A 27,990-nucleotide genomic window follows, 5' to 3' on the forward strand; every position below is an offset into this window, starting at 1 on the left:
AATTCGCATCCCCCATATTCTTTTCCAATCCTGATTATGATGCTGCTCGCTCACTATGCTCATTGCGCAGCAAAAATCCACCTCAACTATAACCAAAAAATTAAACCAAACGAAAAAAATAATCAAACCGTTAAACAAAAACAACAGAGCCAGGTGTTAGTGAACTGTCTTTATTTTCATCGACGCGAACTTAAAGCAAATCAAGACTTATTCTTCCCATTATATTTTAGAAGTAGAACAAGCTGTCTTATCATGATTGGTCCTAAGTTCTCCATGCCTTTTTAAGTTGGGCATTCATCAAGACCTGTAGGGAAGAGAAAATTTAAACATGGCTTCTGATGATGGTCACCTTTTATCCTTTACACTATGAAATCAATATGTATATTGTCTATACAATTTGGAGCTGTAGACAGCAATCCTCTTTTTCTTATATTTTTCTATTCCACTCACCTTCATCAGGCCTTTGTTCATTCCATCATCTTCGTCAACCGCGAAACCTACGACGAATCCTAGGTCGAATGCGTACGCGTCTGGGCCGTCTGGGCCGTACACGCCCTCTGAACCGTCTACGCCCTCTGAACCGTCTACGCCGTGTGAGCCGGCGTCTAAAGCCAAAAGGGTCAGCTGACTTTTCTATTGCTCCTACGTCATCTTCGTCACTAACTTCGTCTCTATCATCATCATTGTCGAATGCTCCTTCGTCAAACTCCTCTTCTTCGTTTACCATATCGTTTTTACTTAGAGCAAGAAAAAATAACTGTATTTATTCATTTATTTGTTTATTTATTTTTCATATGTAGAGAGGCTGACTCGACTCAGCATTTAAGCTGGCTTAAATGGAGGCCTGATAAACATTAATAAAGCTACGTATGATGCACGATCTTCACAGTAGAGAGCGCTATTTATGCAATAGCGAAAATCAGACCTGAAAAAAATCAGGCCTGTACGGGATTCGAACCACTGGCCTCTGCGATACTAGTGCAGCGCTCTACCAAATGAACTAACAAGCCGACTGGGAGCTGGCCGTTAAGTTGATTCGTAATAAACCCGTGATGATAAATCAGATACCATGAATATATGAAAGTTCATATATTTTGAATTGCGGTATTAGATACGTATGATGCACGATCTTCACAGTAGAGAGCGCTATTTTTTTTCAGGTCTGATTTTCGCTATTGCATAAATAGCGCTCTCTACTGCGAAGATCGTGCATCATACGTATCTAATACCGCAGTTCAAAATATATTAACTTTCATATCTTCATTGTATCTGAATTAACAAAGCTAGACCACAATATCATGCAGGAGAGGGAGCATACGGTTTAGTGCCGTCATCCAAGAAGTCTAACCATTTCCTCAAAGTACCTTCTGGACATTGCCTTATCATCGTCCTCTAGGTCTTCCTCATCGAACTCTCCGTCGTTCCCTGTTATGTATTCTTCACTGAAAACATTTAAAATACAAAGTAAAATCCTTGCCACTGCGACACAATTCAAAACTGCTAACATATTAAAAGAAAAAAACATTTTCAAAAGTCTAATCATAAGAAAGCAGTAAATAAGCTTAATTGTTCAAATGCAGCCGAGGATCGAGTTGCAGTGTTCTCATTGTTTCCATTCCACCACTTATAGTTATTTTTCTTTATCCAACTAACCCTCGAGGTTTTTCTGCTTCAAATTCATCTCCTATTTTGGCGAACTCATTTTCAGTTACTGCCAATGAAAAGCCCTCAACGAGTACAAGGCCAAAGAAAGCCAAAAAGATAAAGGTCTTCATTTTGACTTCTCAGTTGGAAGTTGCAATTGACTTCTCCAATGAAGAAAGCCCCCCAAAATCACTGCTTTTATGCATCCATTCTGGGTGATATCAAAATTTATATTTCGTTCAGATCCCTATATCCCCCAGTATCTGATCTTGGAATGCAAACCCTTAAAGATCTATAAAAAAATAGACTCAAGAGTACTCGTCTGTCGTATATTGATGTTATTAGACAAATTACGTAGTTTGAGATATTTACTCACTTAAATTCCAATTATTTTTAAAGCTTTCATTTTATTGGTAGAAACACGTGAAATTAAATGCTCGGCGATAACGAAAAGTAATGGTAATGAAAAACTAAAATGATTTACTCTAACATGTCCTACTTAGCTGGATAGTTATGCAATTTGTGCAGAAGGATTAAGCTGGATCAAGATTGTTTCAGTATGCCACTTATACATGATATTAAGATATTCACAGTCGTTCCTACTATTTTGTTTGTCACGATCCTCATTTCATCCAAAATCTGATCTTGGAAGGTTGACCCTCGAGAATCTGTAATAAATAGACTAAAATACGTTTGTTAAACTTAAAGATCTTGTATTGAGTCCGTTGTGCAATGATTTTAAAAGATAAACCATAAACAGTAGTTTGACAATATTAACAATCATATGGTTTTGAAGTAATATGGATTTTAAGAAAAAAAAGCACCCATTCTGCAATTGACGTTCTTGTACGTTAAACTATGTAACTTTAATATTAAGTTAAATGATTTCAAAACTCAGGGATTTTCTTTTATTCATCTGTGCAGCAGTTATACATGTTTTCTGTATGTATCGAAAGTAAAGGGCTCATTAAAGATTTTAGGAGTTTTTTTGTAATCACGAGTTATATGACAACACAATTAAACTAAAAATTGGGTGATGGAGTGTAAATTACTTGAAATAGAAAATATGTCTTGTTTCCTTGAGTATGCAATTTTCTCACTCACGTGTTTCTAACAAAGCAACGAAAATACCCAGTTCCTAGATTGATTGTTAGCTCAGTTGGTAAAGCACTGCACCGTTATCGCAGTGGTCATGGGTTCAAATTTCGTAGAAGCCTAATTTATTTTTTAGGCTTATTTTTGCTATTGCTCAAATAGTGTTCATAACTGCAATGATCCTCTTCGTTTATTCATATGCAGTTCAAATACATGATATATTCATATAATCACAGTCGTTCAGTATATCACTTAGATAACCAAAATACGACCATTCATTTGCGTACACATTATTCCTACCATCTGATAAGGAATTTCCAATACTTTATCAATTTGCAACATAAGAGAGCACAATATGTGGCTGTGTAATCAGCGACTCCTCGTGCTCTTCCCAAACTTTATTTACATCCAGCATCCGATTTTTGGGCCGTGCTCGAATCGCACTTTTTCCAAACTAATTATAGCTAGGGAAAATTAGGCCTTGTTTAGTGCGAGTTTAGATTTGTTGCCGTGAAACCTACTAACTGCGTGTTGAGATTCCAAATGTAATCTAACCGTTGGAAAATTGCTTCTAAATGTGGTAATGATATGAACATAGATGCGGCCATTTTGAAGAAAACTCAGTAGCCAGAATTAAGATTCATAATTCGGAAACTCATCACGACAGCGTGTACTTAAATAACTTCGGACTTTGAATTCATGTATAGTCTTTAAATTCTAATTATCAAAGAATGCGGACTGAGTCATACTGAACTAACTGAAACTGACTGACCAACTAAACTAAATAGCATCGCTTTTGTTGGATAATAATGTTTCCACCCCTCAAAATACCCATCAAAATACAGCGTACACCTAAATAACTTCGGAAGTTGAATTTATGTATAGTCTTCAAACTGTAATTATCAAAGAATGCGGAATAAGTCATATCGAACTGACTAACTAATCGAAACTGACTGACCAACCAAACTATATAAAATAGTTATGACAGTTTAAACGCAGGTTAAGTCCTTGAATTTCATGTTTACTTTTTAGAAGGGGAAGAGCAAATTCTTAGATGACTTCTGAACCGTGAAAGTGATTTTATCTTTGTCTCACAAACAGATAGATGAAATATTTCTTGATGTCATTCGCGAACTTTAAAACCACTGATTATATGGCAGGGTATATGCTAATTAAATCTAATTTAATGAAATAAATTGAAGTATTGCCATTTCCAAACAAAAAAAAGAAGAAATTCAACGAGTAAACGCTATAAAACTTTAAGTTTTTTACCGATGACATCTATACACAACAGAAGAATATTTACTAGGACGATTCACTTCGATTTTGATAACTCTTTAAGAACGTCAAGTGTATCTTTCAGCCATTCTATTTTTACACATTTTTGGCGGTAGACATTCCTTGATCAGATATTGGTTGACGTGGGGTTCTGAACCACTTGGGAAAACCATTTTTAACTGAAGGACTAAGACACTTAAATTGATAATTCTATTTGCTAGAATGATGTATTAAAGAGATGTTGAAAATGTATTGTAATTGATAATTGATTTGATATGCCACGAATTAATCCAATACAAGACTTATTGATGTCAATAGGTTACAGCTTGATACGGTTTATCATGCCGGATCACGTAGGCTAGGAACCTATAGCGCCGTTTGCGTATGTTTGCAAGCAAATGCCGTTTGGTTAAACGAATTTCCTGTTTTTTCTTTTTCCAAGTAAAAGATAAAAATGTCTTTTGTCTGTTCATGTTTTCTTGTTAAATAAAAAAGTTTGTTTAACATTCTTAATTAATTTGTGTGGAGGTGATAGTTTATCATACCCCAAACGAGACGATATTGTTTTTACTAGCTAAAAACTAATTATTTTCATCAAAAATCTCTAACCGCAATATTTTTCTTTTTTTTTTTCCGCTATGATATTTTTGACTCTAGGTGCCTTTTGATTGGTTCTTACCGGTGATATATTCAAGGAAAGTCGTGTAAATAACATCAGTGGCAATTTTTTTCTCTTTCTCTCTACAAACAGACACACACATATATATACATATATTAAGAAAGGAGCAGTGTTTGTTTAATAAAATGGCAGATCATGTCAAAAAGTTGTAAGTGTCACACTAGCTTTTCCACGACTTGCGTGCACCTTTTCTGCCCCAACCGCATTCGACGTTACGTGAGGAAACAGGAAATCTTAATTTAAACTTCTTAACTACCACGTAATACATATATCGAATCGCATAGCTTAAAGTAAACGCGCGCTCTGATTGGTCAATACGTCAACCGGAAGAGAGGGTACTTAGCGTGAAATCGCACTGACGCATAAAGCGATATCATAAAGCGATATCGCTGACGTGAGTCGCGAGCAAGAATTATTGTTACGAATGTAATTAACGTAAATACAACTAGTGCTACGAAAATATGAACAAATATGAAAAAATTTATAGAAAACGACTGTCTTCCAAGTTTTGAATTGAAATTGAAATTTTTAGAAAATTGGAGGAAACCACTCACGCTCTAAAGTACGAGAAAACGTATAGCAAAAAATCAAAATGCCAGAGACGAGGGAAGAAAGCCAAACGACAGTTCTCGCCGAGGAAAACCAAACAAACGTTACGAAAGAAAACCAAAACAGGTATCAATGCAGAAAAGGGTCGAGCATCTCTTCCCGAAATCCAAACCACTGTAGCCTATACAGACGACGAACTGGCCTCTTTTAGATACAACATGGTTTCAAAAAACACTAGACGGCAAATTCGCAAATTCGAGTGGTCGCAAAACTGTCATCCAAGCGCTCAGTGATGATTTCGACCCAGTGGAGATATCAGAGCTCACTGGCCTCTCCAATCCGGAATCCATATCCAGATACAGCCATAATCCTCTGGAAAAACAGCGGCGAATGTCGAATAAGTTCGCCGGTTTCAACCCACGGCAAGCACGACAACTACCTACGGCTATTCAAGTCATGCTTTACGGGAGATTGTTCTCAATAGGTCAGCCACGCCAAGCAACAGAGCAGCTGCTAGTGACCTTGACAGCAATGCCAGTCGTTCTAGTTACCTGATGGCAAGAGCAGTTGGCGGAATGTTTACTGGAGTAACTTTTAATAACTCTCCAGTAAATATTTCCATAAACTTTCAGTCCAGCATTGACACCAACGAGCGACTCCCTGCGATGAAAGAAAAACAGTTAAAATTGTGACTTTTGACTGAACTGTTTTTCGCCAGAGTTTACCAAGAAATTCCAGTCTTAATCATTATATTTTGAATACACTTTTTTTCACAACTGTAAAGCACTTACCGGTTTTTTGTAGATCTTGCTTTGATACCGGAACGCTTGAAATTTTCATTTCGCTTGAGGATTTGACCATTCAGTTGTTGATTGTCGGCGCCACGTTCTGCCAAGTTGAGTGGTAGCAGGCAAATCTCTGTCTTAAATAACTCCGTATTGTGTAATTTTAGTTTTTTTTAGTGAAGATTGTAAAATGTGAGGCACCGCTTTCTCCACGACTTTGAAATAAAAGTGGTTTTCATTCTAAAAATATCTTGTTCCCTCTATTCGCTAGATATTGGCACCTGACTTTGAAAGGGTTTCCATCGTTTGCGCGCTGGCGTGGCGCACAAAAATACAAAACATCTGGTTTCGCGAAGTGATTTGGTGGCTTTAGCTATGTGATGCAAGAAAAATTCACGAGGTACAATTAAAATTGTCGACGGTTCAAACGTGAGCGACTTACCTTGCTTTCCATTCCCTTAACGATGACAGCTCTGACAGTTGACTTTAAAATGGCCTTCTTAAGGGCGCGTGTACGGAATAAAAACAAACAATAACGTTGTCGTTTTAATTTCTTGTTTTCTTATTTTTATTCTGTTATGCGATTCAAGAAAAATTCACTACCTGACTCGTCAATTCCACGTTAAATTTCACTTAAAAAAATCGATATCGCACTCATCGCTTCGCGATTCGTGCGATATCGGTTTTTCGCGTGAAATTTAACGTGGAATTCACTCGTCAGGCAGTGAATTTTGCTATACTATCAGACGTTTTGTTGTGTAGCATCGCGGAGTATTTTTGCGAGTTGTGCCGTATTTTGAAGAGCCTGTAGGGCGAGTCAAAATCCAAATAACGAGTAAAAGTACTAAGCGATACTAAACAACAAAACGTCTAATAAGTTATTTATTATCCAACACGCCAAACTGTAATTTCAGTGCGGGCGAATTTCGCGGATATTTATTTACTGGGAGTGCGTGACAGAAGTATGCGAAGCGGAACGGAATTGGCGCGTTGTCGTGTTGCTGTTTCTTTTTACTTCAATAAATGAAGACATTTCAAGGTCGTCTAGCTGTTTTTCTTCGTTCGATTAATCTAATAAACTTGGACGTATATTTGCCAGCCATTCTGACTCTTCGTCGTCAGAAATATGATTCAAATTGTCCGCCATTTTCTTTTTTTTTTTTTTTGTAATTCTTCGCTTGCGCGATGCGAGAAAACCTGTTTAACCGCTACTCTACAGTAGAAATACCGCGTGATATTTGTACTCGTCTATGGCGTTATTTGTACTCTACGAAGTGTATTTGGATAATAAATCCCTGATATTCGAAAAACATACATCCATGATGACGGAAAATATTTGCGGTTTAGAAGAGACGATGATACATTGCAGTGAGAACAAAGGGGGCCAACACAAGCGACGTGTCTGGTCGTTTGTTCGAAATATAAAGAAATGTATGGGAGAATATTGAAGAATCGTGACATCGTAAACTTATATCAAGGAATGTCTATGTTAAGGCACAAAATAAATGTAAACCTACCTCACTTCTGTGTATTGTCGTTTCTGTGGTACTAAATGGCAAATTTGAGCGAATTGGGAGATTTTGCGTTGAGCGTTACTTTATACTTTATACAGTAAACTAAGACTCAATGCAAAATCTACCAAATTTCAAATTTAACAATTTTCAAATTTACTGATAGAAACACGTGATTATAAATACTTGACGATAATGAAGTGTAATGATAATGAAAAGCCAAAATAATGTGAATTGTACTATAAATTCGACCATGTCCTACTTAGCTGGATAAGCAGTTATCCAATACGTGCACGAAGATTAAGATAGATCAAAATTGTTTAGGTATACCACTTATATATGATATTCAGATATTCACAGTCGTTCATTCAGTTTTTCGTCGCGATCCTCATTTCACCCGATATTTGATCCTGGAAAATTGGCCTTTTGTCAGAAATCTGTAAAAAGAAAATCGAAAGATTTCAGAATACATTTGTTGGACTTAAAGATATTGGGTCCATCATGTAATGATATTATCAGATAAACCATATAATTTGATTATACTTCAATCTTATGGTTCTGAATTTGAATGGATTTTGAGAAAAAAAAACACCCATTCTGCAATTTACCTCAACGTTAGTTTAACTATGCAGCTTTGATAAGTTAAATAATTTTGAAACGCATGTATTTTCTCTTATCTATCTTTTTAGCAGTGATAAATTGTTTTCTGTATGTATCAAAATTAAATGGCTTATACAACATTTGTTTTGTAAACTCGGGTTGTGCGGCAACGAATTTAAACTAACAATTGGGAGATGGAGTGTATCGCGGAGGTCATGGGTTCAAATTCCGTACAAACCTAAATTGTTTTTTTTTTTTTCAGGCATATTTTCGCTACCGCTTAAGGTGGCTCACAATAGTTTTAGGACTGGGTTCTAGCTGTGCGAATCACGCGCGTCACTCGCGGGATTTTAAAAAGCCATGGAGGAGGTAAGCAAACATGGCGGCGCGTAATTTTTTTTGCCGAACTCTATTCACGTCTAGTATTCAGGGTAAATCGCATTTTTACGAAACTTTTAGCCGCCAAAAGTATTTATTTGTACTATTAGCTAAAGAAAATATTGCTGGCCGATCGGCATATGTTGTGCCGAGAAGAAAATTTAATAGTTTTTATGTACGCGCTGCGATCGATTGTGAAGACCCTGAAGTGGACTCCGAAATTCTCGAGACCAAACCAAGCACACTTTTACTCCTTTATCTTTCCTGGGGCGGCTTTATATGTGGCTTTAGTTTACTTAATCCATCGGTGGTCTATGCCGGAGAAAATGACGAAAACTCTGTCTGTGCCAATTCTGGTCGCCATAAAGGTCGTTTTGCGACGAAAAGACGCTTGAGCGTGTTGAAAAACCTTGCAATGGTAAGTGAGAAAAAATCTCAGGAAAAACAAAATGATATGGAGGAAGAGGACATTGAGCCCCCCCAGGAAAACAGTGACTAGGTCAAAACAGGTAAGTTCTTTTTTGGACCAGTAAATTGTAACAAATAAAATTGAAGATATCGCCGTTTCTTTCGAGGATTTCAAAACTAATCATTCTCTATTCATAGCAAAACATAGAGGAAGAGGACGCTCAAATGTTATCAGGCACACGAACCGTCAGCATGGAAGTGCTAAAAAATGACCTCAAGTCTTGTTTACATTGTCAAGCAGGTGAGGAAGACTTTGTGGACTTTTTCAATTGTAAAAATAGGCCAAGGAATAAACTGTTAGCATAAATATTGAGTTCTGCATGTACAGAAGTTGTTGTACAAGTTGTTTTCCTTCTGCAACCATTATGAGGCTTTATGAACAATTACTGTATTAAATATTTACTGCTTGGAGAAAAACTATAATACAGTCAGCTTCCTTTCCAGAGTGCACATTCAATATTTCTTTCATCAGAGCACAATAAACAAGTCCCCCCTTTTGTATTTCATCAAGAACAAGAATAACTATATGTAAACAAATGACCACTGAAGTCAGAGAAATACTATTTTTCTTTGGCTTTAAAGTTGTATTTACCTTTTCTTAGATTCAAAAGAATGATTTCAAACAATAGAAAACTAAAAATTAACTTATCAAATTATTGTAAGAGAATATTGTACAGCATAGTCATTTTAAAAATGTAATCATATGCCTTATTGTCAAGGTGCAAAAGAAATACTTCGAAATTTGTTTGCTACTCGTTTCAAATTTTTGACAAATGTGTGGCAAAACTCGTTAAGTGTATGAACCTTTTAACACTCTATATTGAATGGTCTTTTTTAGGTGTGGGATTAGACATTTCTCATGATCTCTCTCCTCCTAATTTAGTTAAGATTTGTTATTCAAATCAGACTTATTAACCAGTCTGAACCAGTCTACTGTTTTATCCTGCCTCCAATAAAACTAATTAAACCAAATGAAAGTGAAATGACAAACAAACAAATTTGGTTTCCAGGTCCACTGTCTTTGTACAACATGGTTGGTGAAACAAGAAGTGGGCTAAGTAGTGTCTTCAACATTCAATGTTCCAAGTGTGGAAAAATAAACAATGTTCATACATCTAATCATCACAGAACAGGTGGCAGAGGGCCAAAAGCCAGTGACATTAATTCTAGAGCAGTTCTTGGCTTCCTTCATATTGGAGTTGGACAAACACAACTGAACAATTTTCTGGCTACTTTAAACATTCCAACAATGAAAAGCCAACTGTTCAAAATGCGAGAAAGGGAAATAGTTAACAGCATTGAAAAGGTAGCAAAAGGAAGTTGTGATGTGTATTTAGAACAGGAAAAGGAAAACGCAGAAAAATCTAACAATCAGGGGGAAGTAGATAGTATGCCGGCAATTGCAGTCTCGTACGACATGGTTTGGACGAAAAGAGGCAAAGGGCACAACTCACACACTGGTCACGGAGCATCAATGGGTTTAAAAACGGGAAAGGTTCTGTCTTATGCAACGAGATGTAAAGCCTGCAGAGTATGTGAATCCAGCAAAAAATCAGGAAAAGTGGCCAAAACACACGACTGTAGAAAAAACCATGTAGGGTCCTCGAAGTCCATGGAGAGTGATGTAGCAGTTGAGCTCTGGACTAATGCCCTTAACAGTGGAACCCAATTCAGTACATATGTTGGGGATGATGATAGTACCACTATTGCTGATATTTTAAACAAAGTGCCATACAAGGTTGAAAAGTGGTCAGACACAATACATACCAAACGTTCTCTCACTACTCGTCTTTACAATCTGAAAGATCGCTTCAAAAATCCGCACTGTTCAACACTAAGTAACAAAGTAATAAGTTACTATGCAAAATGCTTCAGTTATGCTGTAACTCAGAATGCTGGAAATCCAGAATTTTTAAAATCAAGTATCAACTCCATAGTACCACATTCATTTGGGGAACACAGTTCATGCAATATATCCTGGCGTGGTTTCAAAAAATGTCCTGAGGGATACAAGCACACAGAACTACCTAACGGCAAGAATTTACATGGTGAGCCCCTGAAAAATGCCCTAACCAACATCTTTTCAGAATATGCCACTGATACTGTTGTCAAGAAGCTTTCCCCATGTGCCAACTTTCAACGGAATGAAAGTCTAAATAATACCATAGCAACAAAAAACCCCAAAACCCCGGTATTACGGAGGAAGTGTAAGCAATGACTTTAGAGTAGCCTGTGGTGTGGCCCAAAGAAATCTTGGCTATGGCTATGTAAGTGCAGCATCAGAGATACTGAATATCGAACCTGGTTATTTTTGTACATCACATAAAGATCTGATGGACAAAAAAGTGTTAAGTGACAAAAACCGGAAGGCTACAAAAAATTTCAAGTATAGGAGAAATCAATTACGGGGTCAGAAATCCAGTCAAAATAGTCAAAAAGAAGCTAAGGAGGGGAAAACTTATGAAACTGCAGTTGCTTTGAATCTGGATACAAGTGTCAATCAGCCTTCACCAAGAACTCACACTCACACTGAACATCTTTTGGGAAACATTTCTGATAATGAGCTTCATGAGTATGAAAAACTAGTACCATCCTACTATGCTCAACCTGATCTGCCAAATCTGACTTATGATCCAAACCAAACTTACACTTTTGTTGTTTTTGACACTGAGACTACCTGCACCGGGAAAAATGCAGAACTCTGTCAGCTGTCCGCCATTCATGAATTTCAAGCGTTTTCAAAGTACATTCTACCAACAGGAAATGTGAGTACTGGAGCTTCACGAGTGAACAAACTATCTTTTCAAAATATCAATGGAATCAGAAAATTATTGAAAGAAAACCAACCGGTGGAAACTGTCTCTCTTGATAAAGCGCTTCAGGAGTTTCACACCTTTCTTAGTCAAGTAAAATGTTCATCCCAGAAGGAACCTTGTATAGTTCTAATAGGTCATAATTCATCAACATTTGACACTCCAAAACTTCTCCAGAGAAGCGACGAAAATTTTCGCAGCAAACTAAGCAACCTGAATGTTTATTTTGGCAACAGTCAAATCCTTGTCAAACATCTTTTGAAAGATAAACACCCGGCATTGCAACTCAATGAATCGGCATCTTGCAAATCAAACCAATCAGCACTTTACTCACATCTCTTTAATGAAGAATTTGAAGCCCACGATGCCTTGGAGGACGTTAAGGCACTTGAAAAAATTCTGTTTCATTCTACACTTCAACTGAACAAGGAAAAACTCGTGAATTGTTCTGGAGTTATTGGTGTTGAACAAGCAATTGCCAGCATGACGTATTTGGATCGACGCCATGAAATTCTTCAGACATTCAGCGGAAGACTTTTCGACCCCAGGGACGACAGTGGTGCAATAAAACAATTAATGGCTCAGAAGATTGCAGGAAGTGGGCTTTCCTATTCACATCTCAAAGAGTTATATTTAAAGTTCGGAACAAAGGGGCTGCTTGCGATCCTCAGCATGCCTCCTTCCCAAAACACAGCGAGGAAACCTCGTGTCACTCGAACAAAGCGTATTCTCGATGCCATTGCAAACCACTTTCAGGAAACATTTCCGAAAGAAGAATAGTTCCTTTGGTTCCATTGTTGGTAAATTGTAACTTCATGTGTTTCCATTTAACCACATTTAAACTGCAGAAACTGGCCAGCACGTGTTGTGCCTCTGGAGGTGCTTGATGACAATGTACGTACCTCGCGTAACATTAGCCAGATTTAAATGACCGAAATTCTCCAAAACGTAGCAACGAAGCAAGGTTGTTAACGGCACTTGAAAAATAATTTACAGGTCCACTTTAACGACTAATTAAGCTGATGAAATCGACCGAAAATCGAGCGAGTGACTCTTCGAAACAAATCAAGGTTTTGACCAGCGGACAACGTATGCGCATGCGAAAAGCGGGATCTTGTAAAGGCCAGATTTTGGAAACGCGCGAGACGCGCGTGGATTTTCTTTAGACGCAAAGTGAGTTATTTAAAAAACAAGTCCGGTGACCCCACTATTTTACTTTAAAATTGGGTAGTGTGGACTAAGAGAAAAGTACTGGTAAAATTTAAAAAAATTCTCTGGACCGGATTTATAGCCAATCAAAAATTACGGTTTTTAGCAATTACATAAAATCTGCTCCAGAGATTTTTTTTAAACTCTCTATGATTGCTTCCACTTCCATGTAAAATTGGATAAAATTAAGAAAAATAGGGGTCACCGAGTTAATTTTTGCGCTATTAGCGTTAGAAGCTCCATGATGGCTCTTATTTACAACCATATGCTGTTGCTATGGTAACAGCTGATGACGCCACGTGATTATGTTTTGGTTCACTGATGATTGAGCTAGTAACTGTTACCAAGAAAGTGTAAGAAAAATTATCATTTTGTTTTATTGAATCCCTCAAATGTAAAAGTGCTCGAAAACCTAAAAACTATTGTGAGCCACCTTAAATAGTGTTCATAACTGCAATGATCATCTTCATTTATTAATCTGCAGTTCAAATACATGATATATTCATTTATTGTCCTGCCGCACTCCATAGAGTACCTGTAACGCCAAAGACGAGTACAAACATCCTGCGGTAGGTAGGTAACTTTATTTCAACTTGGGTTGTTGCTTCTGATTAGGCCCCTGGCAATACATGCTAATATACCGAGCAACACCCACCCCTCCCACCCCAGGGGAGGACGTCCAGCACACAGTAATCTCATGCGTGGGAAATAAACGTCTCCTACCCTTAACCCTGCAGGAGACGGGGCCTACACTTTATTCGTCCTTTTCCGAGAAGACTAGAATATCTATCCATTTCTTGATATCATAGAAAGGTAGCAAATTCTCTTCACTTATATTAAGACCATGAATGTTGGTCCGGCCGGGGCTCGAACCCTCGGCCTCCCACACAACACAATCCGGTGCTCTAACCAATTGAGCTAACCGGTATTTGTACTCCAAATAACCGGTTGGACAGGTTTTCTCGCATTGCGCAAGTGACTAATTAGAGGTTACAAAATAAAATTAAAAAAAAAAAAAATGGCGGACAATTTAAATTATTTCCCTTAAGACGAAGAGTTGGAATGGCTGGCGAATATTGATCCAAGTTTATTAGATAAATCGAACGAAAACAGTTAGACGACAATGAAATTTCATCAATTATTGAAGAAAATAAAAACAGCAACACAACAACGCGCCAAATTCGTTCAGCTTCGCATACTTATGTCACGCACTCCCCGTAAATAAATATCTGCGAATTTCGCCCGCACTGAAATACCAATTTGGCGTATTGGATAATAAACACCTTGTTAGACGTTTTTGTGTGTCGTATCGCTGGGTATTTTTACTCGTTATTTGTATTTTGATTCGCCCTACGGGCTCGTAAAATAGTGATTGCACAACTCGTAAAAATACTCAGCGATACTACACAACAAAACGTCTAATAAGATATATATTATATATATATATATATATATATATATATATATATATATATATATATATATATATATATATAATAGATATATATATATATATATATACACACACAGGATGATGAGTGGCCCCCTGATGAGTGGGCAACCACGAAACAGGCTTGTCGAGATGAAAGTGTAGTTTATTTTTGTCTTTCCTTCACAAACATATATATATATATATAAACTTAAAAAACCTTATCGTCGAATCGGAGAGTGCTCTACAATCATGGAGCTTTGTAAACAATTGTATAGGGAAATAAAAATTAAAAAACTTTGCACTACAAATCTGTTTCGAAAGGGTTAAAAAGTCCTCTCTCATCAGGTGCATAAAATACTGGTTTGACTAACGATCCTTTTTAAGATGGTGGTTTAAGCATGCCTTAACACATATTAAGTTGAGTGCAGGCACGCACTCGCCATTTCGTTCCTTTTGTTTAGGGTGCCCGTCCGTGTTCTGCATATGAAGAAGAATTTTTCAGTTATTCAGCTAAAAGAGCCTAGTGAGCTATGCACAATGCTAGCGGCGATGACTTATCCCACAGTGCTCAATTTGGATATGAAATCAGAGCTTTATATGTCAAAGAGCTATATCTAACTGCAGACAGTACTGTTTCGGCTTTCTCGGCCTCGTCAGTGCGGATGCTAGGATGGGGGAGAACCGATGTATGAATATATAGATATACATATATGTATTCTGTATACGAGGGAAACCCTGACCCTGTACACCCCAAATAATCATACTTAAATAGAATAAATGTTTGAAAAGAAAATTTGCCCTGAGCGGGATTTGAACCCACGTCCCCCTGTAACTAGTCAGGTGTGAAGATCACTACGCTATCAGGACAACCTTGCTGGCAACACGGCAATCGAAGATGTGATTTACGTGATCGGAGACGTGGTCTCCCGGGAAACTTAATTTTAAAGGTGACACGGCAGGGGAAGCCTATAACCCCATATATAACCCAACTAAGGATCTATTAAAGATACACGACCGGAGTCAACTTAGCGGATGACAAAGGAGGATCCAATTACGGATACAGGCTAATTTCAATTTGAAAATATTCTGTATACGAGGAAAACCCTGACCCTGTACAACCCGAATAATCATACTTAAATAGACCACGTCTCCGATCACCTAAATCACATCTTCGATTGCCGTGTTGCCAGCATGGTTGTCCTGGTAGTGTAGTAGCCATTACACCTGACTAGTAACAGGGGGACGTGGGTTCAAATCCCGCTCAGGGCAAATTTTTTTTTCAAACAATTATTCTATTTATATACATATATATAGATATACATAATGTGTGGAAGTCGGAAAAAAACAACTAAATATACATCCCTACAGACCTGTTTCGTGGTTGCCCACTCATCAGGGGATTTTAATAGCAGAATAATGCGATACCATCGCTTATATATTACACTAAATGCTAATTAACATGGTTTATGCAGTGTGAAAAGTGTCAAGTCAGCTGTTGCTGCATATATAAATATATAGATATCGGCTACACACAAAATCAATTTTGAGTGAGCTCCATCAACATTTTCTCTTACTGTACAAGAGCCATGACATCATACCACCGGGTCTAACTGTAAAATTAACACCACTAGTCGGATCTACAGACCTCCTAGATCAATGGAATGACGCTACTAAGAAATGCTCAAACCGTTTAATTGACCTCCTCGTTAAATCACACAAAGCTAAAAGCGTGACACTGTGAAATCAAATCGAGAGTAAAGAAAATATCCTAACCGAAAAATTGTCAACGTCACAACTTGAAGTACTTAAACACTGGCTTCAGTTTCAAAATGAGAATACTCATCGATTCTTGACCTCAAGAAAACAAGAGAAACTTCACCAAAACATTGCCCTGCAAAAGTCTAAAGTAAGTAAACACAAAACACCTTCATTGCCCACACCTATATGTAATGATTATCGACCTCAGGATGCCTATTCATTTATGTCACCTTCACCGGCCTCAACATCACACAATTTTTATTTATTTTATTTTATTTTTTTTATTTGATTTATTTGTTTAAGCAGGTTGAATTTATTGGCAACTATTAAGCTGATGTGGACCTGCTGTTTTCCCACCCAACCCACCCCAGGGGAGGACATCCAGCACACAGTAATCTCGTGCGTGGGAAATTAACGTCTCTTACCCATTACCCTTAAGAGACGGGACCTCCGGCTTTACGTCTTATCCGAGAGACGAAGCAAAGTGGGTAAAGCATCTTGCTTAAGGATACAGCGACATGTCCCTGTAGGTAGGACTTGAACCCGGACAATCGCCCAGGACCGAAAAAAGCACAGCTAAACCGTAAAAAATCTACTCCACTGATGCATGGAAATCATCAAGTTAAACGCAGAACCCACTCTAGTAGATTGCATGATGTACACCACACACCTCCAAACTCGTCCTTTAGTCAGATCAACAACACAACTGGACGTGACAACCAGGGTAATAATCCTGTAATTGCATCCGGCCAATTCACACCTGTGAATTCAGCCCATTCACCAGATCATAAACATCACAGACGGACCCACCGTGGCAGACGCAGCACGAAACCACGAGCTAATTATAACAACTTCGAAAATGTTATCAATCTCTCGGACCGCACATTATCGGAGCACGAACTCAGGATCTTGAGTAAAGGTCTGAAATTTGTCCCTACGCCGACAAATGTAAACAAAACTAAACTCATTACTGACATCAAACAATGTGGTCGCCGAATGCGCTTAAGGGAATACTTTGATAATGACGACAATAGTAACACAGAGCTTGACGATGACAACACCTACAAGAAACCATTGAATTGGACGCCATCTCCGGGCAGAGATCTGGCCTTAGACTGCTTTTTAAATGGAGTAGAACGTGCCATCTTGCAACACGCGCCCCACAACGCGCAACGCTCTAACATCACTAGGCTAGAACGCGAAGCTATTAAATCGCTTAAACGTGATAGTGGTATTGTTATTTTCCAAGCTGACAAAGGCGCAGCAGTAGTAGTGCAAAACAAAAGGGACTATCTAACAGAAGCTTACAAGCAACTAAATGGTACTGATGAAAACGGTAACAAGGTATATAAACATGTGGCCAGCGACCCCACGTCTGACTTCGTCATCAGAGTAAAAGAAACTGTACAAGAGGCCCACTCTAACACAATCAATTTATGTGGTTTCTCTCGTAACATCATTACGCGACATAAGAAAATTAAGTGGGACGATTCAGTGCGATTTTCATCAGTCTTTAAGAGCAACAAGTGTCTCCCTTAGACTTTTTTCATTGCGCTACGCGTTTCACCACTGTTGTGGCTCTTCAGGCATACTGCAAAGTGTTTTTATTGACTTATTAGATCACAGATCTAATTGTAATTTACAATAATAATGGCTATTGTAATTCGAAGCGAGCGCGAGCATTTAGCGTAATTTTAAATCATTAGGAACGGCTTTATACTTCTCTTTGTTCTTTCTCATGACCTCGGAGGGGCTAAGAATCTTGTAAAACGGAAAGATAGTGAACTGGGGGGTCAATCCCGCAGCACATTCATCAATTAATATGCTTGCTGATTCCCAGGATACGTGTGTGTGGGTCTCTAATTTGTTGTTTATGAACTGTCACTCTATTTCTCAGGACATCATTCGTTTCTCCTATATAATTATGTCCACATCCTGCGCATGTTATTACGTAAATCAAGTTCGTCGAGGTGCAGTTCATAGTGTGTTTTATCCAAAATGTTTCATTCGTGGCGGAGAAGGTGAATTATTTGCCCTGTTTTAATTAAGTTGTCATTTTAATTCATACCAAACCTGAAGTAAACGAATTTGGTTCATTGTTGTAGAGTTGTTCAGATTTACTCCTTCGAGCTTTTATTTGGGAACACCACTTTTTAAAAGTACGCAGACACTTAAATTAAGAATTCTATTTGCAAGAAAGGTGTATGAAGTGGATGCTGAAAATATAATGGAATCTATAATTTATTTAAAATGCCAGCATTAAGCCAATACAGGACTTATGATGTCGAAAGGTTATAGTTTGATATAGTTTATCACGTAGGTAAGGAACCCACAATGCCGATTACGTATATTTGCAAACAAATTGAGTCCTAAAGTGTGACGTCACGTTGCCATGACAGCATTTTTTTCTGGTCTAAACAGTTTAAACTCATACTTCAAACATGGCGTCTTTACCGATATGCTCACTCGTTTCTTTCTTTTCTGGAGAGCGGAAATCGCTTGATCGCGGAGAAAACCACTTCAAATCCGACCATGTCCAAAGCTTTATTTATTCCAGGGGAGTCATCAAAGGTGAAGTCCAAGCAAGCATGAAAAATAAGGACTACAAAGTCACAGTAAGTTGCCAATTTGGGATCACAACACGTATGTTCAATTCGAAGAACTCCCAACCCCAATTTCACCTCCAATTTAACGTTTATATTGCGGAATATATATTGCAACTTACGTGTCTGTTTCGAATTATCTTTTTATCAGATTTATCTCGATGAAAACCTTGAAATAAAAAAACACAGAATGCGAGTGTCCTCGCGGCGAGTTCAAGTGCAGTCACGCGGCAGCCATATTTATTTATGGCATCCATAACCTTAGCAGGACGGACCTGGAATGCTAATGGAAACGAAAGCGAAAGGCAGAAAGCGTACAGTCTGCAAGCCAGATGTTTCCAGCGCCACCGAAGAAGAAGGATTACAGCCCTTTGGCGCGCGATCCTAGCCGAGAAGATCGGATGTGGCTGTACAGCGAACTAAAGCGCTATGGCAAATTTACAGGGACCTGCTGGATCTTGAGTCCCGAACCACAACCTGCTACCCCTCTCCCGATCAAGACGATTGAAGATATCATTTACTCAGAAGGTTTCCTTATGGCATCTACGAAGGAAAAACAATTAGAGTACTTGATTGAGAATGCCAAAGTAGAGGAGAGAACCATAAATGTTGTGAGCACCCTCACAGCTGGCCAGCGAAACAGCCCTGCATGGCACCAAGCTCGTAGAGGCCGCCTGACTGCCAGTAATTTTGGCTCCGTCCTCCAGGCAAAATGAGTTACACCGTCTCTTATCAAGCGACTACTTGGGGAATACAACTTGAGTGGAGTTAAAGCAATTGCATGGGGACAGAACAATGAGACTGAGGCCCTGAAATCCTTCACCAACATCACAAACTTTACACCTGTACAGACCGGCCTTTGACTACACGAGTCGGGAGTTCTGGGTGCTTTCCCTGATGGACTTGTGGGAGACGACTCGGTGATTGAGTGTAAGTGCCCCTACACACATCGAAATGCAACAATCAAGGAAGCTTGTGGGCACAAAGACTTTTACTTGGAGGAGAAGGAAGGGAATTATACGCTGTCTACCACACATGTTTACTGGCATCACTGTCAAGGCCAGATGTTCCTGACAAAGCGCAAATTCTGCTACTTTGTTGTATGGACCACAAAGGATAGTGTAGTTATCAAGATTGAACGAGATGAATCTTGGGAGCACAATATTACTATCTTGAGTGATTTTTACTTTCATCAACTATTCCCAAAGATTACCGAGGGAGAACTTTGAAAAGTGGTGCACAGATGCTGGACATAATCAGAGTGGGGGGGGGGGGGGAATGGGAGCTAATGTAAATAGGCAATAGCTAATGTTAAAAGGTATCTTAATTTAAATTTCATACATTAATTTCTTAATATAACATTACATATTCTACACTCAGATAGAGACACAAGATAAAGAACCCACATTTTTCCATTTAGCATGGTAACTTAATAATAAATTACATTCTTCCTGAAAACAAGCTTAAACAATTTTTTTTTTGCAACCAATGGCTACTGGTAGCTGGTAACACTTATCCTGGTTATTCAACAGGGCCCAGGTGCATAAAACTTATGCCACGCTTAAGTAGGCTTGCATAGCAATGCAAAGGGAAGGGGAGGGAGCCAAAACAAAATCCATGCAGACACAGGTTATTTTTTCTGACTACCTCTCACCATCCATTAAGCTAATTTAAGTGTGGCTTTAGTTTTATACACCTGGACTCAGGCTCCCAGCTTGACAGACACAAAAGTAAAACCTTTAAGCCAGCACGACTTTCACACTTGGAACTACTGGACAAAAGAATTCCATACTGGTCACATGCCCCTGACCTGGATTTAGTTGAAATGACAATTTAAGAATGTCACTGGATTTCATTATAATCTATTTTCACAGAACACATAGTAGTTTGTATTAATGAACATAAAGGTGATGAATATCAGAAAAATGTAAAACTGACCACATCATATTTTTGACCAAAGCTATGTCAATACCATTTGATCTGTTACAGTGGGGCTTCTAGTAATACAAAAATAATATTAAAAACTCATTGTACTATAATTTAGTTGAAAAAAAGTGCTATTCAGTCAAATTCAAAGTCTTCGCAGCCATCCTTGATCAATGGATACTGCAAATTAACAAGAGCTGAGCACAGTTGGCATAGCTTGTCAGCATGGCACCTCAAAAATGCTGGGATGAAGCCAAGGATGCGAAAACTCTTAAGTCTTGCATTTGCACGCTCTACGTGGATGCGACATCGAGCTATTGATTTTGTCGCCCTTGCCTCACTCTCTGTAAACTTTCCATTGTTGAGAAATGGTGGTATGTTCACTGAAACACCTCTTGGAACTACATCGCTGATGAGAAAACCTTTGTCTGCCAGAACAAGATCACCAGCACTCAAATGTTTACAAAACCCAGACTCTTTAACCATGACCTTGTCACTGACTGAGCCGGGAAAAAGATCACTAACATAGGTTATAACTCCATTTGGGGCAACCCCTATAATGACTTTGAAAGAGTTCATTCCCCTGTAGCTGGAATATGTAGCATTCTGCTGGGACTTGAGCTTAGGTGCAGCAATTTCAATGTCTGTACAATCAATCAAAATGCGGCAACTGCTGTACTCAGTGAAAGAGGATGGCAAACACATCTTGTTCTTTTCTCTAGATGGCACGGTTGTCATGATGTCTTTGAACAGGAGAGGATGCAGATCATGGACAAAAGTTAGTACTATGTTAGCAACAGTTGCAACACTGCATGAAAACAACTGGGCTGAATGTAGATTGGTATAATTTTGTTTCAGTTTCATCAGAGTGATAAATATCTGGTCCTCAAGTGTGATCGCCTCAACCTTCCATCCAGCATAATAGTTTATTTCACCCTTGAATCTTGAAACATATCCCACAACAATATCAAAAACATCCTTAGTGGGTAGACCTGTCTCCATCCGTATCACCTCAGGGCTCAAGCTCTTAGCAGAGTAGTGTGCACTATAGTAACTTGACATTTCCTTGTGTTTAGCAAGTTCTTTTGAAGTCATGTCAAGCTCTATTGACAGCAGAGCTTCTTTGGAACTTGTCTTTTCCTCTTGTGAGCATTCAGTGGAACATGGTTCAGAGTTCTCTTTAATCTCTTCAAGTACAGATGCTACAATTGGTAATTTCGTGGGCTCGGCAGACACTTTCCGTTTTTTCTTGGGGGTAGGTGTACTGGGAGGTGTTGGTCCTGTACCTGGCAGCAAGTGCAAACTATCAAACAGCTTGTGCCTGTTTCTGTCACTGATGGTAGGCATATTTTCTTTTCGCCCATCTTTAAAGTGACAACTGCAAAGTCGCGAATGTTTGCTGGGCTTTCTATCTCCTCTCCTATAACAGAAAAAGACAGAAGCAGTTACTATACTTGCGCTTAAAAAACCCAAAGTTTAGTTGGTTACATGCTTAACCTTGTAGTCTAAGACGTGAATGCGAAGCGAGTATTTCTCTGAGCTTGTTACTTAATACTAGTTAGTGTAAAAGCTTTGATACTCACAACTATCATATAGTTTTTTAGTAACTAAATAATCTTAGATCAAGACTGAAGACAAGGAAAGGCAAAGCCGCGAGAAAACAAATAAGACAAGAAAGAGAAACAGCTAATCGTGAATCAGTTTGAGATAAAAAAAAAAACAGCTATTTCTAATCGATGGTACAGCATCGAAATATATATTATTCGAAAAATACTCACCTTACAAATGATATCCACTTATCGTAGAGATCGTAGAGTGTTTTATGTTTTTTCTGGTCTGGAAACGAAAAGAATCAGCAGCAGTGGCTTTCAGATGTGTGATTGCAATCTGGATGAAAACACTGGCCCATCGCAAACTTCGTCTCTGTGGCGTTTTGACTCGAATTATTGCTCACCAGGTGCTTTTGTCCGCTTATTATACTCTTCAATAGTAAGGCCAACGGTTATCTTGATTCTCTTTATCTTATTTCTATTATTGGAGGATAAAATGCGCTATTATAGCTCTTGAAGTGCTCGAGGTCAACGACAATGTGTCACGCTAGGGACGCCATATTGGTTTGTTTAGACCACAGAATTCCGGTGCTATGGAAACGTGACGTAAGCACTTTAGGACTCTATGCCTTTTGGTTACGGTTAATATATGAAGTTCATATAGTTTGAACTGCGGTTATAGATACGTATGATACACGATCCTCGCAGTAGTGAGCGCTATTTGTGCAATAGCGAAAATCAGACCTGAAAAAAATCAGGCCTGTACGGGATTCGAACCACTGACTTCTGCGATATTAGTGCAGAGGTTATTACTAGTGATTATTACGAATCAACTTAACGGCCTGCTCCCAGTTGGCTTGTTAGCTCAATTGGTAGAGCGCTGCAATAGTATCGCAGAGGTCAGTGGTTCGAATCCCGTACAGGCCTGATTTTTTTCAGGTCTGATTTTCGCTATTGCACAAATAGCGCTCACTACTGCGAGGATCGTGCATCATACGCAAATGCCTTTTGGTTAAACGAATTAATTGATTATTTTGGACTGATACCTCAATTCAACAACATCAAGACTCATGTACAAATCTGCCCTTTTTAGACGCATGTTGATGCCCATCTTACGATAGAATTTATTTCCTTGGTCAGCTATGCAACATAGGGTTCTGGAATTCCAATAACTACAAGGCTTTGATACTGACTAACACATGTATAAAGCCCTACTGCAGAGTATTGTTTACTGACAAGAGCAGTTGTGTTCTTCTCTCAAACTGTTCACTGCAGTTATTTCACATGTACTAATCTGCACTCCTCTGAGTTCATAATTGTCACTGAGGGAGTGTATAGTCTGGAAATACTGCACTATGCCCTGAATAGATGGTACTTCTAACAGTACAAATGTACCTGAGGGAGGGCTTCTACCATATTCTCCCCTTGCATGAGAATAAAATATCTTATAACTCCCATTATCAGTATGATAGATACTAACACCAATACATTCTATTGTCAGAATAAATGAAGAGTAATTTTGAAACAAGAGTGATTCAAAAGCCCTGTCTATACACATACTATACTGATGTCCCTCAATTATTGAATCCCAATGATGTAGATTACCAGTGTAGCTTTCACTACAATTAAGCTGGTAATTTTTCTCAGACAAAGCAATCATTGATGGTGATTCTGTTTGCACTAAATACATCTGCCCTGTACATTGTGACACTGTTGAATACAATTGATTACCCATCTCCAAAATTTGTACCAGGTCACTACAGGTATGCATTCCTGTTATCTTATTATAAATCAAAGCAATCAAACTCGTAGCAACACATTGTTTTCCAGCATTTTCACCAAAGTACATAATATAACTTTGACTATATGGTGCCTTAATTGTTAGAGTAGGATCAGGATCGAATCGTCCTCGCACATGGTACTCGATCACCATTATTAATATTACAACGATTAACAAACATCAGATAAAGAGAACTGAATTATTTTGCATAATTATGTTATATCATTTGCAACATAATTTTTTTTTGTATACACAACGCTGATTCATCACACTTTTGTTGTATGCATAGCGTTACTTTGTCCAATACATCATCATATCCGACACCACATTATTTGGTATCAAACAGAAATTCCTGCGCAACAATATGCGAATATAACATACGCACAAAAGCGACAAAACTAATGGGACAAATAGAAAGATAACAGCTGATAATGTACTCTGTTTGAGGAAAAAAACAACAAATTTAAGCTTAAAAATAACGCTAAAGGTCACATAAATATAGCGATTGCGTCTATCCTCACTCTGATGAAAGTCCAACATGGCATCACTGTTTTCGTTTCCTAGAGTTTGCTCCTGAGGCACCTTGGTTTTATCAGCAAATGTTCTTTTGTCATCGAGACCTTCGCTAAATCATCTGATTCTTTTGCTATTTTGAGTTTGCCGAACGACCAGCTTCGAAATAAAAGCACATTACACACGACATCTTTAAGAGTGGGTCTACCGCGAACGGTGTGTGGGTCTGTATGTTTGAGCGTAAAAAAGACGACACACATATCCGCAATCTTCGACATCGTGGAAAGAAGGTTGCGCCGTTATTACGTGTCTGCACTATTCCCCATTGCGCGTCACTGAGCTTTGTGGAGAAATCCGGGGGTAAACCTAGCCTACAGTCGGTCGACCGACTAATAAACACTGCAGCGAGAACATTCTGCTCCACATTCCGTTGATATTGACATAATTTACGCAGTGATTCATCTACCTGCGTGTTCCAAGACTTACAGTGAGAAACATATTTCTGAGGTTATTTACTGCGGGAGAGAAATCATACTAAAAACAGAGAAAATAGCGCGCACACAGAAGAAATATATTACCTCATTTAAGTAACACAATCTAATCCCGCTTTGCCAAACCTCAATAACATACAGAGGGGGAAATGACATCTTAAAACTAACATTTATTATCACATCACATAGGAAAGTCATTAAGAGATATTCTAATACAAGCTTCATTTTGAGACAGAAGATTTTATATCGTTAGCGAATGGCAAGAGTCACACAGTCCACTGCCTTCTGCTTTCCGTCTTACCGGCGTGTCAACTTACGCAAGGTAGAGTTATTCATTGATCAAGTGGCTCGTTTCATTGCTCTAATTCGACTGTCCTTTATTCGGTGATCAAGATAGTAGATGTATCATACAATACTCGCGATTAGTTCACTTGTCTTTACTTAGGAAAGTACATATAGGAAATGTCCTTACAGTATTAATGCTATGTAACGCAGTACACTAAAGACGACAATCGTGGCACACTGCACTCTGGTTAAAACAGTGATGAACTCGAGAATTTTCATCCCCTATATTCTTTTCCAATCCTGATTATGATCCTGCTCACTCGCTACGCTCGCTGCGCAGCAAAATTTTACCTCAACTACAACCCAAAAAGTAAATCAAACGAAAACAATAACAAAAAGCAAACAAAAACAATACAGCCAGGTATTGGTGAACGTTCTTTATTTTCATTGACGCGAATTTGAAGCAAATCACAACTTTTTCTTCTCATTATATTTCAGAAGTAGAACAAGCTGTCTTATCACGAGTGGTCTTAAGATCTCCTTGCATTTTCAAGCAGGGTATTGATCAAGACCTACAGGGAAGAGAAAAATCAAACATGGCTACTGATGAGGGTCACTCTTTATACTTTACACTCTGAAATCAATACGTATTTTTTCTATACTTTTCCAAGAAACTAAGAAGGAGAATCTGCGCAAAAAATCAGCCATTCCTTTTTCTTTAATTCTTCTATTCCACTCACCTTCACCAGACCTTTGTTCATTCCGTCATTTTCGTTAACCGCGAAATCTACGACGAAACCGAGGTCGAATGCCTGTACGCCCTCTGAACCTTCTAAGCCGTCTAAGCCGTCTAAGCCGTCTGAACCGGCGTCTAAAGCGAAAAGGATCAGCTGATTTTTCTATTACTCCTACGTCATCTTCGTCACTAACTTCGTCTCTGTCATCATCATTGTCGAATGCTCCTTCTTCAAACTCCTCGTGTTCAGTTACCATATCGTTTTTACTGAGAATGAGAAAATAGGAATTATAAAAGATAATCGTGGACGAACTGGTGCTTTATTTGTTCATTTATTTATATCTATTTGTGTGTGATATTTGGACAGGCTGACTCAGTTCAGCATTTAAGCTGGTTTAAATCGAGGCCTGATTAACATTAACAAGGTCAAACTACAACACTGGGAGCTACCTTCCCAACACTTTGCGAGAAGTGCCTGGGGTTCTTTGACGTCCCCTGATCACCAGCACAGAGACGATGCAGGGGAGAGAGCCTACGGTTTAGCACCGTTATCCGAGAAGCAAGTCAGACCATTTCCTCACCGTACCTTCTGGAAATTGCCTCATCATCGTCCTCTAGGTCTTCCTCATCGAACTCTCCATCGTTCTCTGTCATGTATTCTTCACTAAAAACATTTAAGATGCAAAGTAAAATCATTGCCGCTGCGGCACAATTCAAAACTACTAACATATTAAAACAAAAAGCATTTTCAAAGTCTAACAAGAAAGCTGTAGATAAGCGTACTTGTTCAAATGCAGCCGAGGATCGAGTTACAGTGTTCTTATTATTTCCATTGCAACAATCCAATTAGTATGAAACAAAGTCCACTTACACAAAAACAATTCATTTTAAACTTAACCGTTTGATTACATGATTTTTAATTAACCGGTGTTTATAGAGTGAGTTGTCCAAAGATGCACAAAAAAAGTGGGAAATGGAGATAGGTCTAATTTTTAGTTCCCGACGCTAGTTCAATGGATTGATATCGGAGTAATTTCCTGATCCCGGCACAATCTAGTATTATTTTCATTTTCCTGGAGAAACAGGAGGAACCTCGTTGATGTGACACCTTTGTGAAGTCCATTTTGTTGCTTTATTCATTACTTATAGTTGTTTTTGTTTATTCAACTTACCCTCGAAGTTTTTCTGCTTCAAATTCATCTGCTATGTCAGCCAACTCTCTTTCAGTTACTGCGACTGAAAAGCCAACAGCCAGTACAAAGCCAAACAAAGCCAAAAAAGTAAAGGTCTTCATTTTGACTTCTCAGTTGGAAATTGACTTCTTCAATGGAGAAAGCCCCCAAAATCATTGCTTTTATACGTCCCATTCTGGGTGATATTAGAATTGATTTTTCTTTCAGATCCCCATATCTCCCCGTATCCGATCATGGAATGCAAACCCTTAAAATCTGTCAAAAATAGACTCAAGAATACTCGTCTGTCGTGTATTGATGTTGTTAGACAAACCACGTAGTTTGAGATATTTACGCGCTTAAATTCCAATTATTTTTAAAGCTTTCGTTTTACTGATAGAAACACGTGAAAATAAATTCTCGGCGATGACGAAAAGTAATGGTGATGAAAAACTAAAATGATGTGAATTCTAACATGAATTCTAACATGTCCTACTTAGCTGGATACGCAGTTATACAATATGTACTAGAAGATCAGGATAGATCAAAATTGTTTCGGTATACTACTTATCTATGATATTCAGATATTCACAATTTGTACAGAAGGATCAAGATAGATCAACGTTGTTTCAGTATACCACTTTACATGATATTTAGATATTCGCAGTCGTTCATTCTATTTTGTTTGTCACGATCCTCATTTCACCCAATACCTCATCTTGGAAGGTTGACCCT

General features: G+C 38.4%; 3 protein-coding genes, 1 long non-coding RNA gene and 1 pseudogene across 5 annotated transcripts; 2 read left to right on the forward strand and 3 right to left on the reverse strand.

Annotated features, from left to right (window-relative positions):
- Positions 1–130: 130 nt before the first annotated feature.
- Positions 131–1,862, reverse strand: LOC111342908 (uncharacterized). Its single transcript, XM_022950033.2, has 4 exons — positions 1,654–1,862; positions 1,365–1,442; positions 451–737; positions 131–304 (listed from the first exon to the last, which is right to left on the reverse strand). Exons 1-3 carry the CDS (start codon positions 1,773–1,775, stop codon positions 485–487), a joined length of 453 nt encoding a protein of 150 aa, XP_022805768.1. The 5' UTR covers positions 1,776–1,862; the 3' UTR covers positions 131–304; positions 451–484.
- A 2,351-nt stretch (positions 1,863–4,213) lies between these two features.
- LOC148720703 (uncharacterized) lies at positions 4,214–6,273 on the reverse strand. Its single transcript, XR_015993393.1, has 2 exons — positions 6,037–6,273; positions 4,214–5,905 (listed from the first exon to the last, which is right to left on the reverse strand). It is a non-coding gene; the product is annotated as an uncharacterized LOC148720703 (long non-coding RNA).
- Positions 6,274–10,333: 4,060 nt separating this feature from the next.
- Positions 10,334–11,321, forward strand: LOC148720704 (uncharacterized; annotated as a pseudogene).
- Positions 11,321–12,580, forward strand: LOC148720705 (uncharacterized). Its single transcript, XM_088737664.1, has one exon. It carries the CDS (start codon positions 11,321–11,323, stop codon positions 12,578–12,580), a length of 1,260 nt encoding a protein of 419 aa, XP_088593790.1.
- Positions 12,581–25,212: 12,632 nt separating this feature from the next.
- Positions 25,213–27,967, reverse strand: LOC111342897 (uncharacterized). 2 transcript variants are annotated; one of them, XM_088738975.1, is made up of 4 exons: positions 27,256–27,967; positions 26,670–26,747; positions 26,088–26,350; positions 25,213–25,703 (listed from the first exon to the last, which is right to left on the reverse strand). In XM_088738975.1, the coding sequence occupies exons 1-3, from the start codon at positions 27,375–27,377 to the stop codon at positions 26,122–26,124; spliced, it is 429 nt and encodes a 142-aa protein (XP_088595101.1). In that variant the 5' UTR covers positions 27,378–27,967; the 3' UTR covers positions 25,213–25,703; positions 26,088–26,121. The 2 variants fall into 2 exon arrangements, with proteins under 2 accessions (XP_088595101.1, XP_022805758.1); XM_022950023.2 differs by lacking the exon at positions 25,213–25,703 and adding an exon at positions 25,770–25,919 and having other exon boundaries at positions 27,256–27,904.
- Between the last annotated feature and the right edge of the window lie 23 nt (positions 27,968–27,990).

The sequence above is a fragment of the Stylophora pistillata genome, chromosome 11, assembly GCF_964205215.1.
Source record: "Stylophora pistillata chromosome 11, jaStyPist1.2, whole genome shotgun sequence".
In the NCBI taxonomy this organism is placed as follows: Eukaryota; Metazoa; Cnidaria; class Anthozoa; order Scleractinia; family Pocilloporidae; genus Stylophora; species Stylophora pistillata.